The sequence below is a fragment of the Rhinoderma darwinii genome, chromosome 2, assembly GCF_050947455.1.
Source record: "Rhinoderma darwinii isolate aRhiDar2 chromosome 2, aRhiDar2.hap1, whole genome shotgun sequence".
Taxonomy (NCBI): domain Eukaryota; kingdom Metazoa; phylum Chordata; class Amphibia; order Anura; family Rhinodermatidae; genus Rhinoderma; species Rhinoderma darwinii.
In genome coordinates this window covers 241,356,690-241,371,592 of record NC_134688.1, presented here as the reverse complement: position 1 = coordinate 241,371,592, position 14,903 = coordinate 241,356,690, and the positions used below count along the sequence as shown (strand labels likewise).

Below are 14,903 nucleotides of genomic sequence, written 5' to 3'. Positions count from 1 at the left end.
GCTGATCGCGTGGGTACAGTGGCAGTACCCGCGCCATCACAGGACGGATATATCCGTCCTCCTGCGCGAACTAGCAGCTGCTGAGGATGGATATATCCGTCCTTCGGCGTTAAGGAGTTAATAGAAGAAGCTATTAAAATGGTTCTACCATATTTTTCGGTCTATAGGCCACACCAGACCATAAGACATGCCCATAGTTAACATGGTGACTTTGACTGCGACTTCTGTCGTGTAACCATAGATCAATGTGTTGCCCTACGTATCCTTCACTCATGGAGGGGAATGGAGTCGCACTGCAACCACGAGGTAGTTGCGACCGCGACTTCTAGTTGCACAAAATCGAGCACTGCTCTATTTTTTTTTTTGTGTGGTGGGAAGTTGCAGTCGCAACATCCTCATGCTCGCAATGCGATCACATTTTCTTACATGAGTGAAGGAGTCGCAGGGCAACACGGTAATCTTTGGTTGCACGACAGAAGTCAAGGCCAAAGTCACCGTGTAGCCCAGGCTAAAAGATAAGAATACAGTTTTTTATTGTAAATTTCAAGTGGTGCAATATTCAGGTGATATACAGATACAGTACCACAGTGACCCACCACAATGCCAGAAACTGCCCCCTCAACAATGCCAGATAGTGCCTGTCATGTGCTCATACGCTATTACGCTATTGTTTCCGCTAAACCACCGGAAACCTTATGGAACGGAAACAAATGGAAACCAATTGCAACGGAAGTATTACCATTGAAATCAATGGTAATTCAAACGGAAGCTATGGTTTCTGTTTGCCTTTCCGCTCATGGGTTCCAACGGAAAGGTCTAACGAAACCCATGAACGGAAACCCGATGCTGATGTTAACACCCTAAATGAAATCATCATTTAAAAACAGAATTTTGTGATTACTTGGGTTGTCTTTGTCTAATATTAAAAATTGTTTGATGATCTGAAACATTTAAGTGTAACAAATATGCAAAATTAGAAAATAAATTCAAAGCGTATTTTATTAATCACCTGATTTTGTTTAAAAGGTAAATTGCTATAATTGATCCTGTTAAAGGGCAAAGCAATATCATTCTGGATTTTCTTTTTTTAAAACCAGACAATTTATTTGAACTTATTTGAAAGCAAATTGGTAGTGTATTCCATTTCCCACTTAAAAAAAAAAAAAGCTGGGTATTTAGAATTTACAAATGGTTTATTAACTTGTTTAGTTCTGGGGATATTTAACCACAAATCTGTGTTTCCAAGAAGTGAGAAATTGATGCCAGTTACAGACACAGATTAATGGTAAGAAATCTTTGTGTTATTGCTATCGGCATCTCGGCTTTGAAAACAGCACCTGGAGTGGAAGGAAGTGTTCATTAATTTGATATATAATGCATTCCTAGGTTGTACCTGTTTAAGCATGGAACGGGAAACAAACATATTTTATTTATTTTTCATCATTGCAATGCTTTTAATAGATCTACAACTATTGCATATTAGAAATATAATGCAGTCTGCTGCATTATATTATATGCCATAACACGTAAAGTGTATTGTGTTATTATAATAAGTGAATATGTGGTTTCATCTTTTAGTAATTTGGTAAGCTATATATTTGTGTCAGTCTTTAAAATGTAATTTAATATACCTATCGACTCTTTTTATATAGGAATGATATCTGCAGCGAAGCCAGTGTAATCTTTTACAAGGAAGATGGGATAATAATGAGTTAACTAGGCTTCCTGACTTTATGTTGCCGTCAATACAAAGTGGCGCCGAATGCTGTTGGCCCTTCTGAGGCTTTCCTGACAACACACTAACAGACTTTGTGCAAGTCGTTTCCTATGAATTATTAAAACAAACGTTTGGCTGCTAATTGATGAACACTAATGTGTTTTCTAATCACTGCAGTTTGAGTTTTTAGCACTAAACAAAACAGTTACGATTGATCTGTGGCTTGGTCCTGGTTGCAGACGCCTGCAATCTCGGCATTGCTTTTAAATGTTCATAGACGCCATACAGCCCCAAGTCACATGGGATTGTGGGTCTGTCCTCTTCCTTTTTCTTCCATCTCCAAATTTAGTTACTTTGACTCTGAAGTCATTGGTAATTTAAGTCAATTCATCTGTTATCTTTTTTTTTTTTACTTCTGTTGCACTGAGTTTATAGCTTTGCTATCTATTGTTATTAAAAAAAACTAGCATTTTTCATTTAAATATACTAAGAACTTGTTCACACAGGGCAGATTATTTTTTTTTAGGCCAGAATCAGAATAGAATTGCATCCAGAAGAGCAGACCTATAAGGCCTTCCTTTATATATTTCTTCTACTTCGGTTCCATTTCTGATTTTGGCTTAAAAAAAATTACAAGAAAAATCTGCAGCAAATCTGCACTGTGTTTTAACAAGGCTTAGGGGAAGATTTATTAAGACTGGCATTTCATACGCTAGTCTAAATACAAAGATCGCTGGAGTAAGATGCGCCTAATTTATTAGGAGACGCAAGCCTCTAATTAAATCGGATGCTTCTCCTTGCTCTCCGTGCGCCTGAAAAGAAAATTTACGGAGCTGCCCTAAATTGCTGTTAAATTTGACGCCACAACCATTTCACTAAGCCCCACTTACTCTTTGGGAAAGAGTAGTGAGCAGCGTAAATGCATCAAACGTCCACATTTTTTGTGCAAATTCCAACTTTTGATGCATTAGCGACTTTTTTACACCACAAAACTGGCGTAGAAAATTTCATGAATTCCCCCTTAATTTATACATTAAATTTAACATATTTCTAGTTAATGTCTATACTTGAACATACAAATATAAAATAATTATTTAGATCACCGAGTAGAGAATAGCTTTTATTTTTATATTAGAACAAATTAATAAAAAAAGAAAAATTGTAGTAATTTCTTTTTAGAAGTTATACTTTGATGTATTGGGGCCTGTTCACACAGAGTTTTTTGCAGGCAGAAAAATCTTGAAGGAATTTTGAGGCAGATTTTGTCCTGCCAGCAGAACATTTGCTGCGTTTTTCACGACATTTTTCGGCCGCGGCCATTGAGAGCCGCGGGCAGGAAACGCTGCAAAATCCACTTTCTCTGCCTCTTATTGATGTCAATGCGAGGTCAGAGATGGAAACGCTCAAAGAAAGGGCATGTCGCTTCTTCTTAATTAAGTTTTAGTTAGGGAAATACATGCATGTTGATATTTAAATGAGCTGAAGAATATAATGCAACAAAAAATGGACTATTACTATGTGTATGGAGTATAGCAGGAAAAGCCCAGTGGATTCTGATGAATTCCGCTTGTAAAATTATTCTAATTGTTTTCAATTATCAACATGTGTAATAAAAACAGTGTAGCTAAAAAAAAAAAAAGATGTCGCTAAAAAAAAAAAGAAAATGGAAATTACATGTTACTTCTTGATGGGGTTTTCCTACCAAACTAGCATTTTCGTAGCGACATGCACATTAGCCCTATTAAATGGGGCTAATCTACATGCAGAAGCGTGGCAGTTTTTTTTTTGCAAATCCACGACAGAAATCCAAGGGTCAGCTTCGTCCACGTCAGATTTTTCACTAAAACAAAATTCTCCATGTAAACAAGGCCTAACATTGCTGAACATTCAATACTAGAGACCTACTGCCGCAGACGTTTCTCAGTGTTAAGATTTTAAATTGTTAGTCTGAGTTCAGATATTTTGAAAAAATATTTCCATCCAAGCAAAATAAATTCTCAGACTATTATTTGATCCAGTGGACCATATACAAGTAGTGACTATAAGGCTGGATTCACACGAGCATGTTCGGTCCGTAATGGACGGAACTTATTTTGGCCGCAAGTCCCGGACCGAACGCACTGCAGGGAGCCGGGCTCCTAGCATCATAGTTATGTACGACGCTAGGAGCCCCTGCCTTGCTGCGGGACAACTGTCCCGTACTGTAATCATGTTTTCAGTACGGGACAGTAGTTCCACGGAGAGGCAGGGACTCCTAGCATCGTACATAATTATGATGCCCGGATCCCTGCAGTGTGTTCGGTCCGGGATTAGTGGCCAAAATACGTTCCGTCCTTTACGGACCGAACATGCTCGTGTGAATCCAGCCTAATCTTGACCACTTCTGAGCAGTAAATGCAAACCTAGCCTTATTCCCATAGGGATTACTGTCTGTAGGTCATCATGGCTTAGTATCTGTTGGTTTTCTTCTTTGAATGCCACAGCCAAATCATTGTATTCTTTTATACACAATTCATTCTGATGCCCTGTATACTAGTTTATAACATCATTAATAAAAATATAGATCCACGGTCTAAAAATCCAATAAGGAGCCTGTGCTTGAAAAATTCAGTGTACAGCTTAATTGCAAACGGTATATTAAAAATGTAGTACTGCATTAAAATAAAAGATGAAAAAGGAAAATTGAACCAGGACTGTTTTGTGTGAGTGATTTTGATGGCATTCTAATTTTTTGTGTGTAACACAAAACTTTAGGCTCCAGCTCTTATTATTGCCAGTCTGGCCCAGATATATGATTTTTTTTTTATAACTAAAGTTATGGGTCTTTGAGAGGTCACTTCACAGATATTAGCAAGTGATGAAATGATGTGATTAAGCGTGGAAGCATACAATATAAATCATCATCTGTGAGAGGTTCCTCAAGTTCTAATGTATAAACTCAATGGACAAATATAAAATAAAACGCAGATTTTAGATTTGAGTTTTTCTGCCTACCTAAAATCATAAGGAGATAGCGGTTTTTAATGCAAAGTTTTTTTTAGGGGTTTTGATAATTATAACATTGACACATCGTCTTAAATTATTTATAGTTGTGTAATACGTTTATCATACATCACTTCATGGAGTGTAGAGGTTTTTGGGAATTTTATAAGGACTTTTATGTTAAAGAACAGGTTTATTATGCTGTAGTATAAATTCTGTAATATAATGCTGTAACATATAGTGATACAATCACTCCGGGGAATATATGTCATAAAGAACACCCAGAATTTCGGATTGTACTGTGTGTTATTAACAATGATGTGGTAATGATTTTCCTTTTATGTTTGTTCGTTGTTTATTTGTTGGCCATGCTGCATTTTCTCCCCATTTCCTCCATGGTATTGCAAGGGATTGCTGAAATGTGACAACTACTCAGAGTGATATTTTATGGTGTTCAGAAAGGTTGTATTTTTCCTTCCTTTGTCCTGAATTGAATGTGTGGGTGTTTCTAACCAAAGGAGAAGACTGCCCAGTCTAAAATATGTTTTTAGGCTCTTTGCCAATTCGAATCATCCCAATCCCAGTCAATAATGTATTTTTTTTGTCCTTTTCAAAAATGTACTCCATTTGAGTAATTTTATTTTTGTTCGTTATTTCTCCTTTGCACATTAATTTGATATTTTTCAGAATTTTTTGTTTACATCTTTATACATTAAGATGTACTGTTTACATGTTGTTTATATCATGTAAATAAAACGGCAATAACATGTATTTCTGACTAGTGACTATATCAATTTGTTAACATTTTCAAGTTGAATATCTTACTGAAAGTTCTGAAACTGACTTGTCAGTATGTACGTTATAAATACTCTATAGGTACCGGCTTGGGTGTAGACAGACCAGGTTCAGTTTATTTTGTTGTTTGATAAAACATACATTACTTATTGGATAATTTGTCATTGTCTACTAAATGCAGAACTTTTCCCACAGTTATTGTTTTGGAAAATATATGCTGCCTTCACACTACCATCAGAAGCTCCGTTCGGAGCCTCTGTCAGCAGTTCCGTGATATTTATGAAGGTTTTGTTTTTTTCTAATATGTATTCAATATTTGCCTTTAATATACTAATATATCATGTATGTATGATTCAATACAATTTTAATATACCATTAATAAAATTATACCATGGTCGCGTTGTTTATATAGGATCTGATTTAAGTCCTTTGCTATTACCTATTTACTATATGGGTTTTTATTAGGCATTATTTGAGAGAAAGAATAGCACAGATTGCAGCGCTATTCTTCCCGTCAAAATGAGCGACACCACGATGGTACCTTGACGAATCCCATTAGAGTCAATGGGGTCTGTCGGGCTCTATTGGTCTCCGTCGTTGAACTGATCAGGCACAGCTATCGTGGTTTCCGTTTCAACGCAAACCATGATGACAGTGTGAACAGAGCCTTACATGGTGCAGTGGTTATTTTTTTTCTATGGTTTGAAGGATTGTTAAACAATGTATCTTTCTTTTAGTAGATTTTCGTTTTCACTGATTGTGGTGATGGCTTAACATTAGTGGCAGATATTAGCATGCTTTAGTTAAATGGCTATAACTTTTTTATGTGTTGGGCTCGCAATGTTTTTTGGTGACCAATACAGGGGTTTTTTTCTGATATTTTTATAGGCATAATTTTTTTTTGCTTTTTTAGCATGTTTAGGCTTATAGATTGAAATTTTTTTTTTAAAAAAAATGTTTTTTTACTCTTTAGCTAATTTTTTCTGCTAATAACGAGACAAGGAGCTATGGATGGGGACGAGCGGTCATTACTCCGATCGCTCGTCCCCCTACATTATTAACATGTCGGCAGCGCGTCTCCCGGTTTACGGGGAGATGTGCTGACAACAACGATAATATTTAACTTTTTTAAAACTATACGATCAGCGTTTGCTCGTTCAACTGCTGATCACTTCCCTGCTTATACAGGGCAACTATCCGCAGCGAGCGTTCTATGAACGATCGTTGCCCGATAATTGCCCAGTGTAAAACCCCCTTTACAACAATCACTGGTGGGGGAGCGATTTTCTGGAGAGTAAATTTAATTCATTTCTTTTTTAACTTTTTATTTTTATGGGACTTATGGGATATTTTGGGGGACTCAACACTAATATAGTGACTATTGTCACTGTAAGGGGTCTTCTGGGCCTAGTCACATTCTTGACAAGTCACATTCTTACTGGGACCAATATCTGCCGTGCCTCTCTTCTAAACATAGCGCTCATTGTACAGACAAGACAAAAGCAGTAAAACCGCTTTTGTCTTCTCTCCAGAGTCCCTGGCAGTCTTTGACTGCCGGGCACCCGATATTCAGCTGTCCAATCGCTAGGGAAGCAAGCTAAATATATATACAGTGGGTGGTCCTTAACCGGTTAACACATTGAGCTTATGACATTTATTTGCATACAGTATATTTGTCCCACATACATTACCGTTCAAAAGTTTAGGGTCACTTAGAAATTTCCTTATTTTTCTAAAAAAAGCACAGTTTTTTTCAATGAAGATAACATTAAATTAATCAGAAATACACTCTATACATTGTTAATGTGCTAAATGACTATTCTAGCTGCAAACGTCTGGTTTTTAATGCAATATCTACATAGGTGTATAGAAGCCCATTTCCAGCAACCATCACTCCAGTGTTCTAATGGTACATTGTGTTTGCTAACTGTGTTAGAAGGCTAATGGATGATTAGAAAACACTTGAAAACCCTTGTGCAATTATGTTAGCACCGCCGTAAACAGTTTTGCTGTTTAGAGGATTAATAAAACTGACCTTCCTTTGAGCTAGTTGAGAATCTGGAGAATTACATTTGTGGGTTCGATTAAACTCTCCAAATGGCTAGAAAAAGAGAGCTTTCATGTGAAACTCGACAGTCTATTCTTGTTCTTAGAAATAAAGGCTATTCCATGCGAGAAACTGAAGATTTCCTACAACGGTGTGTACTACTCCCTTCAGAGGACAGCACAAACAGGCTCTAACCAGAGTAGAAAGAGAAGTGGGAGACCCCGCTGCACAACTGAGCAACAAGACAAGTACATTAGAGTCTCTAGTTTGAGAAATAGATGCCTCACAGGTCCTCAACTGGCAGCTTCATTAAATAGTACCCGCAAAACGCCAGTGTCAACGTCTACAGTAAAGAGGCGACTCCGGGATGCTGGCCTTCAGGGCAGAGTGGCAAAGAAAAAGCCATATCTGAGACTGGCTAATAAAAGGAAAAAATTTATATGGGCAAAAGCACACAGACATTGGACAGAAGAAGATTGGAAAAAAGTGTTATAGACAGTCGAATCGAGGTTTGAGGTGTTTGGATCACACAGAAGAACATTTGTGAGACGCAGAACAACTGAAAAGATGCTGAAAAGTGCCTGACTCCATCTGTCAAGCATGGTGGAGGTAATGTGATGGTCTGGGGTTGCTTTGGTGCTGGTAAAGTGGGAGATTTGTTCAAGGTAAAAGGGATTTTGAATAAGGAATGCTATCACTCCATTTTGCAATGCCATACCCTGTGGACAGCGCTTGAATGGAGCCAATTTCATCCTACAACAGGACAATGACCCAAAGCACACCTCCAAATTATGCAAGAACTATTTAGGGAAGAAGCAGGCAGCTGGTATTCTGTCTGTAATGGAGTGGCCAGTGCAGTCACCAGATCTCAACCCCATAGAGCTGTTGTGGGAGCAGCTTGACCGTATGGTACGCAAGAAGTGCCCATCAAGCCAATCCAACTTGTGGGAGGGCCTTCTGGAAGCATGGGGTGAAATTTCTCCCGATTACCTCAGCAAATTAACAGCTAGAATGCCAAAGGTCTGCAATGCTGTAATTGCTGCAAATGGATCATTCTTTGACGAAAGCAAAGTTTGAAGGAGAAAATAATTATTACAAATAAAAATCATTATTTCTAACCTTGTCAATGTCTTGACTATATTTTCTAGTCATTTTGCAACTCATTTGATAAATATAAGTGTGAGTTTTCATGGAAAACACATAATTGTCTGGGTGACCCCAAACTTTTGAACGGTAGTGTAGATGAGTATTAATGATTAGCTCCTTAATGATGTATTGTTTTTTTTTTCCCTATAGACTCTAAAGACCGGACTTACAATGGTTGGAAAAGTTGTTACCCAGCTTACTGGTACACTGCCTGCAGGATCTTCAGATGAAGACCTATCAGTACATAGCAACACCAGGCGTAGTCCCCTTGTTCCAGGAGCTATCACTATTATCGACACAGAGACTGTTGCTGAAGGACAGGTAACTTCATCTTTATAAGTGTCATGGTGTAGTCAAGAAGTAAAATTGTATTATTGTTAGGAGGGAATTGCTGCTACATCATAACAAGCTAGCTGGTGTCATTTTTGGGTAGACCGAGTGGTTAATAGATAAGTTGTGGAAGAAAAGGATGCAAAATGTTATAACTAAGTGCACACCACAATTAACAGAAAATGAATTATTTAAAGATGAATGAGCCTCAACACAATGTTCAGAGTGGGAAGAAAATCATTAAATGGAAAGGCCAGTTGTCACAGCCCAAGGCAGGATCAATTATGCAGATTCATGACCACAACATATGGTCTTGAACCAATAACTTGCATATGTAGTTTGTGCTTTCTTTCTAGAAGTACATAAATCACATGTACACTAATAGTATGTGCATGCACTTTAGATCTTCTGCACTTGGACATCTGTCTGAGGAATATATCATAAAGGAGCTAGTTTTTAGTAAAAGCACAACTATAGATTTTTGGTACAAATGTGCTACTTATCTAATTTCTAAATTTGTTATGCATTCACGGTAAACTATACCGACTCAAAGATGTTGCTTAACCCCTTAATGACCAGGCCATTTTGAGCGTTAATGACCAAGGATTATTTTTTGTTTTCTCACGGTTGCATTCCAAGAGTCCTAACTTTTTTAAAATTATTTATTTATTTAATTATTTCAGTTACTTATATCGCCAACATGTTACGCAGCGCTGTACAGTCTTTTACTGTCCCCATTGGGGCTCACAATCTAAATTCCCTATTAGTGTGTTTTTGGGGTGTGGGAGGAAACCGGAGTACCCGGAGGAAACCCATGCAAACACAGGGAGAACATACAAACTCCATGCAGATGTTGTCCTTGCTTGGATTTGAACCCAGGACCCCAGCGCTGCAAGGCAACAGTGCTAACCACTTTATTCCGTCGACATAGCCGTTTAAGGGCTTGTTTTTTGCAGGACGAGTTGTATTTTGTAATTGCACCATTTTTAGACGCTTATAATATATCGGTTAACTTTTATTAACTTTATTTTAGGAGAGAATTGAAAATAAGCAGCTATTCCAGCATTGATTTTCACGTTATAAATTTACGCCGTTTACTATGTAGCGTAAATAACATGTTAACTTTATTCTATGGGTCGGCACGATTAAGGGGATACCAAATGTGTAAAGGTTTTATATGTTTTCCTACGTTTGCGCAATAAAACCCTTTTAGAAAAATATTACTTGTTTTTGCATCGCCGTAACTTTTTTATTTTTCTGTCAATGTGGCCGTATGTGGGTTTGATTTTTGCGGGCCAAGGTGGGGGGAATGGGAGAAAAGAGAGAATTTTGCCGTTGTTTTTTGCTTTTTTTTGGACACAGCTCATCTGGCGGTTTAATGTGTTCATTAGTCGTTACGATCGCGGGGATACCATATATGTGTGTGTGTTATTTGTTTTGACACTTTTACAAAATAAAACTACTTTTTGGGTGGTTTTATTTTATTTCGACTAATATATTTTTTTTTTAACAAACTTAACTTTTTTTTTTTTTAGTCCCACCAGGGGACTGCAGTATGCGATCTGCTAATCGCATATATAATGCTTTGGTATACTTAGTATGGCCTAACAGGCATTTGCTGAAGGCAGACCTGGGGGCCTTTGTTATATATCCATCCTTCTTCGTAAAGGGGTTAAAATTATTATTCATTGCATAAAATCCAAGCTTTTCTATGTCTCTGTTCACATTTTCGCTGTGGCTTGTTTTTAACGGAAGCCACGATACAGTGCCGGATCCATGGCACGATGGGTAACATCGGCTCCAGATGGACCCCAGCTCTGTTTACATTTGTATTGTGGCTTCCATTTATAATAAAGCCACAATGCAGTGCCGGATCTATCGCATGACAGACCTTTTCTGTGTTCCACAGGACTGGCGCATAGTAAATAAGGTGCCACTATTCAAAAAGGGGTCAAAAAGTGAGCCCGGAAACTGTAGGCCTGTAAGTTTAACCTGCATTGTGGCTTAAGTATATGAAGGTTTTCTAAGAGATGTTATCCTGGAGTATCTTAATGAAAATAAACTGGTCGGTATTGGTTCAGAGTGCACTAGACTTATAGGAGGTGCACGAATAGGGTCCCAACCCAATCGTATGTAGAGAAGTATTCGGCACACAGACAAATGTGATTCAAAAATTCTTTCTTTTTATTTATATTGTATTCAAATGCCATGGGCGAGGTGCGTGCAACGTTTCGGTCCAAAAAGACCTTCGTCAGGCACTAGAACCCTGTTGGCGTGGATGTATCCTGCTAATGAACGCTGTTATTCATATCGCGGCTTACCGCTCGTTTTGGGCGTTTTTTTGTACAATGAAAATAAACTGTTAACACAACATCAGCATGGGTTTTTTGAGGAATCGGTCCTGTCAAACCAATCTGATTAGCTTCTATGAGGAGGTAAGTTCTAGACTGGACCTGGGTAAGGCTGTGGATCTGTATCTAGAATTTTCAATGGTGTTTGATACTGTGCCACATAAAAGGTTGGTATATAAAATGAAAATACTGGGTCTGGGGGAAAATATGTGTAATTGGGTTAATAACTAGCTCAGTGATCGAAAATAGAGGGTGGTTTTTAAAGATCCTCAGATTGGGTCACAGTTACCAGTGGGGTTCCACAGGGGTCAGTATTGGGCACTCTTCTTTTGAATATGTTTATTAATGACCTTGTAGGGGGTTTATAGAGTATAATTTTACAGATGATACTAAGCTCGATAAGGTAATTAATACAGAAAAGCATAACATAATATTACAGAGGGATTTGGGGAAGCTGGAGGTGTGTGCAGAGAAAAGGCAGATGAAGATTAATGTGGATAAATGTAAGGTTATGCACTGGGGCCCAGGAAATAAATTCTGCAATTGTGCAATAAATGGTAAAACACTGGGTAAAACTGCGATTTAAAAAGATTTGGGGATATTAGTGGACAGTAATCCTTAACTTTAGCAACTAGAGCCAGGCAGCCGCTGCCAAGGCAAATATAATCATAAGGTGCATAAAAAGAAGCATAGATGCTCATGACAAGAATATAGTTTTCCTCTATACAAATCACTAGTCAGACCTCACATGGAATATTGTGTACAACTTTGGGCACCTGTGTATAAGAAGTACCAAGCTGAACTAAAACGGGTGCAAAGAAGGGCCACCAAGGTAATTAAGGGAATGGGTGGATTGCAGTACCAAGAAAGGTGATCAAACTTGGGGCTATTCAGTTTAGAAAAAAAGACGGCTTAGGGGCGATCTAATTACAATGTACAAATATATGACTGGACAATACAGAGATCTTTCTAATGATCTTTTTACACGTAGGCATGTAACCATGACAAGGGGGCATCCTCTATGTCTAGAGGAGAGAAGGTTTCAACATAATCATAAAAAGGCATTCTTTACTGTAAGAGCAATGAGACTATGGAACTCGCTGCCACAGAATGTTGTGATGGTTGGTTCATTGAGCAAGTTCAAGGTGGACCTGAACGCCTTTCTTGAAAAATATAAGATGAAAATTTATGGGTGCTAGATTCTGTAGATGGGACATTGCTCTTGGGATTTCTTATGATTGTTATATATGGAATCAGGAGGAATTTTACCCTTAATGTGTCTATTGGCACCCGCCTCATGAGGGTTTATGCCTTCCCCTGGATCAACACAGTCGGAATATAGGTTGGACTTAATGGATCCTTGATGGACCTTTGTCTAATTTTAACCTTATCAATTATGTAATTATGACAGATACAAGCTGCGCTTAACGGACCCCATTGGCTCAAAATAGGGTCTGCTGGATTCCGCCAAGGTGTCTGTCGTTTTAGCAGAATCTGCGATGGAGGCTCCAAACATAGCCATAAAGGCAGATGTGAATGTAGTCTAACAATGAATTCCGTTAGGTTCTGCCAAGGTGTCCTCCCTTTTGACAGGAAAATAAGCTTTTCATGCAGCTCTATTTTTCCCATCAAATTTGACGGAATCGGCAATTGGGCCTCCAATGCAGATATAAACCTAGCCTGAAATAGATTGATAAAGAAAGTTCACTACACATGTAATGCTGCATTGCTTTAATCACCTTCTCTAAGTGAAAATAGGTGTCAGAATGTATGCATAACAATGTATTATTATTTATTTATATTACTTATATAGCGCCAACATATTCTGCAGCGCAGTACTGAGGTTCTTACTTACTGTGCCCATTGGGGCTCACAATATAAATTCTCTATTGGTATGTTTCTTGGGGTGTAGAAGGAAACCGGAGTACCTGGAGTAAACCCACGCAAACACGGGGAGAACATACAAACTCCATGCAGATGTTGTCCTTGGTTGGATTTGAATCCAGGACCCCAGCGCTGCAAGGCAATAGTGCTAACTACTGAGTATAGCTCAAATAATAACACCATATAATGTATAACTTTTACTTGTAAAAATAATATAAATCTGCTGAAAGCGGACAAACCTTTTAACTGCAGGTAATGCAAACACTTGTGCATATTGCTGACAGCATGCTGATGCCAACTGTTAATTTAGGACCAGATCTCGTAAATGGATCCCACACTTTGATGAGCCACAAATGGCAAGTCTAGCTGTTCAGGCTGTTCTGGACTATCATTAAGGCATAATGATGGTCCAGATAACTCTGTTGAAGTCTTTACAAACGAAAAAAAAAAATTACATTTCCTTTACATGTCTGCATTTTAAATTGGAAGAGTCTTAATCCTAACCAATTACATTGTCTTCAGCCATCGTCAAGTTTAATAACGCACGTTTACAACTGCTATTTATTTGAATGACCTTTATATAAATGCTTAATTGACTTTACTAGGATTTGAACCTGTGAACTCTAACACGGCTACAGAGAGTGATAAATGGCTTAGTCAAACTTTGTTTACTTTAGTGCAACTCTTTGTTTAATCTTACTGAGGGCATGAACTGGCCATTAATGCTCTCTTTGGAGTACATACTTAAAATGATTATACGGGCTTTGTATACACTTTCCTGAAAGTTATGATAAAAATTATACTTTAAGAGCCTGCTAGACGTTTATTTTCATACATATTATTTCTGGTATGTCATCAAATGACTCCTTTTCTTAATATATTATTGCTTTTCAGACTTTCTGCTGAGCCTTACTTCTTAATCTTTACAGTATTCCGTCTTTACCTTTAGGCTACATTCAGACGAGCGTAGCTAACCTCGGGCTAACCTCGGATGTGAAAAACTGCAGTTTTTCACTTCTGAGGTGCACCCAAGCGGGGTGCGTTGTCTCGGATCCCCCATAGACCAGAGTCTATGGAGGGATGCGTGACACGCCGTAAAATAGGACATGTCCTTTTTTTTAATGCACCTTTCACATGCTCCGTTGAAACAAGGCCTCAAAATTCCTTCAGGAATAGACAGCGTTGTTTGACCATTTTTTTTTTTAAGCCATTGAAGCGAATGCAAAAGATGCAGGAAAAAAAGACTATCAGCCCCCCACTCACAGTGAAATAACCATCAGCCCACCACTCACAGTAAAATGACCATTAGCCCCCCACTCACAGTAAAATGACCATTAGCCCCCACTCACATTAAAATGACCATTAGCCCCCACTCACCGTAAAATGACCATCAGCCCGCCACTCACAGATTTCCCCTGTAGATAGTGCCACACAGCCCCCTTGCAGGTAGTACCACACAGCCCCCTGTAGATCGTGCCACACAGCCCCCTGTAGATCGTGCCACACAGCTCCTTGTAGGTAGTGCCACACAGCCTCCTATAGATGGTACCACACAGCCCCCTGTAGGTAGTGCCCCACAGCCCCCCTCTAGGTAGTGCCACACAGCCCCCTGTAGGTAGTGCCACACAGCTTGTAGGTAGTGTCACACAGC

At 38.5% G+C, this 14,903-nt stretch overlaps 1 protein-coding gene across 5 annotated transcripts in view; it reads left to right on the top strand.

Moving 5' to 3' along the window:
* BCAS3 (BCAS3 microtubule associated cell migration factor) overlaps positions 1-14,903 on the top strand; it is a 1,147,652-nt gene that overhangs the window by 239,822 nt on the left and 892,927 nt on the right. For all 5 annotated transcript variants that reach the window (XM_075852996.1, XM_075852997.1, XM_075852998.1 and 2 more), the window contains exon 12: positions 8,838-9,008. In XM_075852996.1, the coding sequence (XP_075709111.1) occupies positions 8,838-9,008 (171 nt within the window). The remainder of the gene's footprint in view (positions 1-8,837; positions 9,009-14,903) is intronic.